The 5,492-nt window shown below is 33.4% G+C and overlaps 1 protein-coding gene across 1 annotated transcript; it reads left to right on the forward strand.

Annotated features, from left to right (window-relative positions):
• Window positions 1–981: 981 nt before the first annotated feature.
• LOC106986886 (olfactory receptor 6C75-like) lies at window positions 982–1,923 on the forward strand. The gene has a single exon (XM_015085090.2). It carries the CDS (start codon window positions 985–987, stop codon window positions 1,921–1,923), a length of 939 nt encoding a protein of 312 aa, XP_014940576.2. The 5' UTR covers window positions 982–984.
• Window positions 1,924–5,492: the final 3,569 nt, after the last annotated feature.

Consider the following 5,492-nt stretch of genomic DNA (forward strand, 5'->3'; position numbering starts at 1 on the left):
GCCATTATTTAAAATGTGGTTGTTAAGAGTATGTTTTTGAATTTACAGAACAATTTCTCCCTTTATATTTGTTTGTGTTGCAAAGTTTTTCTTACTCTTCAAAGCTATCCATTATCATAATTACTGTGTTAAAAGTAAAATCTAAATAACTACATACCTTCCTTAATTTTGTAGGGAGGATTTTAGCTTTATGTACAAGATTGGACAAATGATCTCTGAAGTTTCTTTTTAGTCTAAGAAGCTGTGACTATATTCTATTATTTTCAGGCTCATCTGCAATTTTCCGAGTTGCCACCCAAATTGCATAGGTTTTGAATTATGTTCTCATTGCTGCCATTTACGAAGCAATAACATATATTCTAGTGAGTCTTAAACATGTTGTGTCATGTGCCCTTTAAAAAAAAAGCGTGCCCTCTTTACACACAATTCTGTAGAATTAAAGTGCATTCGTGAATGTTCTGAAATCTACTCGTGTATTCGAGGCTAAGATCTTATACTGGATATTCAGTATGATAGAATTAAAAAGAACAAAGGGGTAGTATTTAAATGGTTTTGGATTCAGTTCCCAACTGAATTACTAACCATACTTCTCCACTTGGCTATGAACCTGTAAACTTCATACAAACACAAATGCCTAGATCTCACCCAAATATTCAAATGAATTGTCTGGGTTGTGTGTTGGGTATTTATCTTTGTTAAAAATTTACCAACTTTAGAAAGCTGGGATTTAGATACACATCCCAAACTCTTTAATCTGAACCTCAATTTCCCTCTCTAAAAAATGAGGATTGTATATTCCACTCAAAGAAGGTTGCTGCAGATAAGAACATTTATGTAAATCTCCAAACAGTACATGGTATATTGTTGGTGATCAATGAATGTTAGCTTCTCATTCTCCTTGCTCTTTCGTACTGACTGTAATAGCTAATCTGGACCATTTTTTTTTTTACTCTTTGTGTAGCTTTGTTAAAACCGATAAGAGAAATGAGGAACCATTCAATCCACACGGACTTCATTCTTTTGGGTCTGACAAATGACCCTGAACTGCAGGTTGTAATTTTCCTCTTTCTATTTTTTACCTACTTGTTGAGTGTGACAGGAAACTTAACCATCATCACTCTCACTCTGCTGGATTCCCACCTAAAGATACCAATGTATTTCTTCCTACGGAATTTCTCCTTTTTAGAAATCTCATTCACAACTGTTTGTATTCCAAGGTTCCTGGTGAGCCTTGTGACAAAGGACAGGACTATTTCCTATATGAGCTGTATGACTCAGTTATTTTTTTTTATCTTTTTGGGAGTAACTGAATTTTACCTTCTGGCTGCTATGTCCTTCGACCGTTATGTGGCTATATGTAAACCTCTGCATTACACCAGCATCATGAGCAACAAAGTTTGCTACCAACTTGTACTCAGCTCTTGGGTAACTGGATTCTTGGTCATCTTTCCTCCAATAATCTTGGGACTCAAGTTGGAATTTTGTGCTTCCAATGTCATTGATCATTTTATTTGTGATTCTTCTCCCATCCTGCAGATCTCTTGTTCAGACACACATTTCCTAGAGCTAATGTCATTTTTCTTGGCCGTGATGACACTAATGGTCACACTGATGTTAGTGATTCTCTCCTACGGCTACATCATCAAGACAATTCTCAAATTCCCTTCTGTTCAGCAAAGGACTAAAGCCTTTTCTACCTGTTCTTCCCACATGATTGTAGTTTCCATCTCTTATGGTAGCTGCATCTTCATGTACATAAAACCATCAGCAAATGACAGAGTGACTTTAAGCAAAGGAGTAGCTGTGCTCAATACCTCAGTTGCCCCCTTATTGAATCCCTTCATTTATACACTAAGAAACCAGCAAGTGAAACAGGCCTTTAAGGATATGGTCCAGAAAGTTTTATTTGCTTCAAACAAATGAGAAAATTCTAAAAAAGTATGAAGGGAAAAATGAATGAAAATGTTGCCCTTTTAATCTTGGGTTATTTTGTCTTACTCTGTACATATTTTCAAATTATATTAGCAATTTCAGCCCACGTTGGGACTCCTTCCATGCTATTATTTCTGGCTAGAAATTCTATTCCACAAATCTGTTTCTTTATTGATTTCATAAATGCAGAATTTTAAATGTGATTATTTTTCACAGATCATACTGTATGAAACAAATGTCTAATCAGTCTCTGTATGAGCTTTCATGTTAGAAGCCTTTCCAGAATATGGCATGTAAATGGAATGTTTGTGATAGGAATCATATTTTTTAGGACAAAAATGAATATTTGAAACATCACAAAATCAATTTTCAATCAGAAAACAGTTCACTGATAATAGCATTTTATGCTATGGAGAATATTATGTTTCATAAATGTCATTTTTTAATGTGTGAGCACATTGCACAAATTATAAAGTCAAAGAAAATTTATAATAATTTTACAAAATGCTTTTCTTTCTGTAATAAATTTGATAATAAATTTTGATCCTTGTATATGTCATAAATGAGAAAATAATAATCAGATTCTATATGATCCCAACTGAAAATGTTCATTAAATTTCTAAAATTTTGAATTCCTGAAAGAGATGTTTACCTATGCCAGTGAATTGAATTACAATGTAAGAATTTATTTCATTGCCTTACTTTAGAGGTTAAAGTATATTCTGCCTGTTCCACAGAATTTTCCTGATTAAATCTATTTTCTGTATCAAAAACATTTCTTATTTGAATGTAATGATCATTTTCCCATAAATGCTAAATTGCCCTTTTTTTTTTTAAGTAGGCTTCATGCCCAGCACGGAGCCCAATATGGGGCTTGAAGTCATGACCCTGAGATCAAGACCGGAGCTGAGATCAAGAGTCAGACACTTAACCAAATGAACCACCCAAGCACACCTAAAATGCACTTTAATATTCTATTCCAGTTAATTGAGCCTTTCTTTGGTGATGTTACTGGTAATAACAGCAATATAGAATAAATTCTCAGAAAAATCAGGAAATTCTTCGTTAACCAAGTTGTTTTAACGTAAAGTATTGCTATACTTTAAAGAAATGTGAGAAAGAAAATGTGAAAACATTAATGCACATTCCCTAAGATAAAGACTGATGTGTATAACTTATTGAAGGAAAAAATCAAATGAATGTCAGAGGTCAAATTTAGAGTCTCTGCAGAAGATAATTATATTGCCTCTAAAATTGGCTTATACAAAATATATTAATACTTGCATTTGAAGTTCTATTATTTCCTTTTTGGCATAATCTCCTATATTATTCTTTGGAATTTTTAATTGGTCTACAGGAGTATCTGAGAGTAGGGGAAAATATTTCTTAGATCCTATTCTCTTGGAAACTTATGTGAGGTTAACAATTTAGCTCTGTTCATAAAACAAAAATGAAAGCATACATGACGACATGAGTTTGAAAATATGTTCTATACTATAACCCCATATGTCAATAATAAACATAAGGTGCAAAATATTTCTCTTTGGCATATAGAATGCCTGTCAAAATCAAAACTAAATTTTAGTGTATTTATACCTAGCTGCTCTGTGAAAAAATAGCTAAAATACTTAAGTATTTCCTAAAATTATTTCAATATTGATTACTAAAATCATGAGAGGATGAAAATGTAAAACACAATTTGATTAAAAAATAGCTACCCAAGGCTATGTTTAAAATTAAGTCTAGGACAAATATGTATTTTATAGTAAGTAGATCTGAATGTCTGGGAAATGAACATTTCCACATACAGTAATAGTGGGGATAGTATTACAATGCAAGATATGAAGTATTTACGATCTAGTATTGATTCCAAGATCAGTCTGTATTTGCAAGCAAATAGTTGATTAACTCTGCATATAAAAATGTAATACAGGGGAACCTGGGCAGCTGTGTCAGTTGAGTGTCTGACTCTTGAGTGTCAGACTCTTGATTTCAGCTCAGGTCATGATCCCAGGGTCATGGGATCAAGCCTCACGTGGAGCTCCACACTGAGTATGGAGCCTACTTAAGATTCTCCACCCCCCACCCCGTCCCTCTCCTGCTCATACTTTCTCAAATAAACTTTTTAAAAAGTGTGATATAAACACTATATAGAAGTAGAATACTTAGATCTAAAGCAGTTTAAGCCTTACACAAGTTATTAAATGGACATATTCTTTAAATTTATGGAAAATATAGCAGCTATCAAGTTTTGCAAATATATGTAGTATATTGAGCCACTTATTAATAGGTAGAACTACGAAGATAGAATGCATTCAGAAAATGAACTCTAAGAACAGAAACTAAAACTGTTGAATTAAATGGTGTAAATTCTTTGGCACTAATTGGGGCCCATTATTCATGTTAGATTGCAAACAATGCTGCTAGCAAGGTGTAGTTTCTAAATACTATTTCCCACTGAAAGGAACCAGGTCTTCTTGGAGAAAGAACTCTTTCCACCTTAGGGGTAGGAAACATATGAACTGAGCCTGGAACATCTTTTTGTGCCAGAAGAAAAGGAAGCAAATATATATATGTATATCATGAGGACACAGGAACCAATTTGGATTGTACCTACTAGCCTAAAATGAGACAATTCGAGCATAAAAAATATAATAATGACTGTAACACATAGAAACCTATCAAGTATATAAAAATCCCTGAGTGTATAGCATTATAAAAGGAAAACGACTGATCATCAATGGAAGTTGCCAGGACATCAAATTACTACAACAAAACATCGATAGCCGAGGGGAGGAATCAAATGTTTATCCTCTCTGCCTGTATATAATGTACTTCAGGTAATCAGTTTACCAAAAAAGTTGTGAATTCCCAGAAATACAAAATAAAACAGTGGTTTGGACCTCTTTAACCCTCAGTCTTCCACTCTACCAGCTGTGCTATCAAAGGATACAACGGTTTGGACCTCTTAATGCAAGAATAGATCTAGACAATGTGTCAGTATGTACTAAAAATGATTTGTCAAATATTGATATTTATAATAGAGATATCAGGGTGCCAAGACTGATACACTGATCAATCTACGTATTACTGAAAGTAGGTCAAACAGACATTACAAGTCTCATGATGTACTTCAATAAGAAGCATATAGCTTCCTCTATCAACTTTTTGCTAAAAATACAAATCTAGATGTAATCAATAAATATAATTAGCATATGAGAGGTAATTTGGTAATGAAAAAACAAGTCTATAAGGAAGCAATCATTTAACCAAGGACATTATACACTACAAATGCTGTCATTTATCCATCAATGCAAGGGGGGAAAAATGAAAGGACTATAAGGGAATTTAAAAAGTTGTAAGTAACAAAACCAAATATGATGTGTGGATTTTGATTCAAACACCTTAATTGTGAAAAAATACACACTGAATATGAGAATCTATTACAATTTATTGATAATGCTGATATTGGCCTGATGGTAGGTAAAAGAAAATTTTCTTAGCAGTTAGATGCACCTACTGATAAACTTGGGCATAAAATGCAATGAATTTATGGGTGA

This window comes from Acinonyx jubatus, chromosome B4, assembly GCF_027475565.1.
Source record: "Acinonyx jubatus isolate Ajub_Pintada_27869175 chromosome B4, VMU_Ajub_asm_v1.0, whole genome shotgun sequence".
In the NCBI taxonomy this organism is placed as follows: domain Eukaryota; kingdom Metazoa; phylum Chordata; class Mammalia; order Carnivora; family Felidae; genus Acinonyx; species Acinonyx jubatus.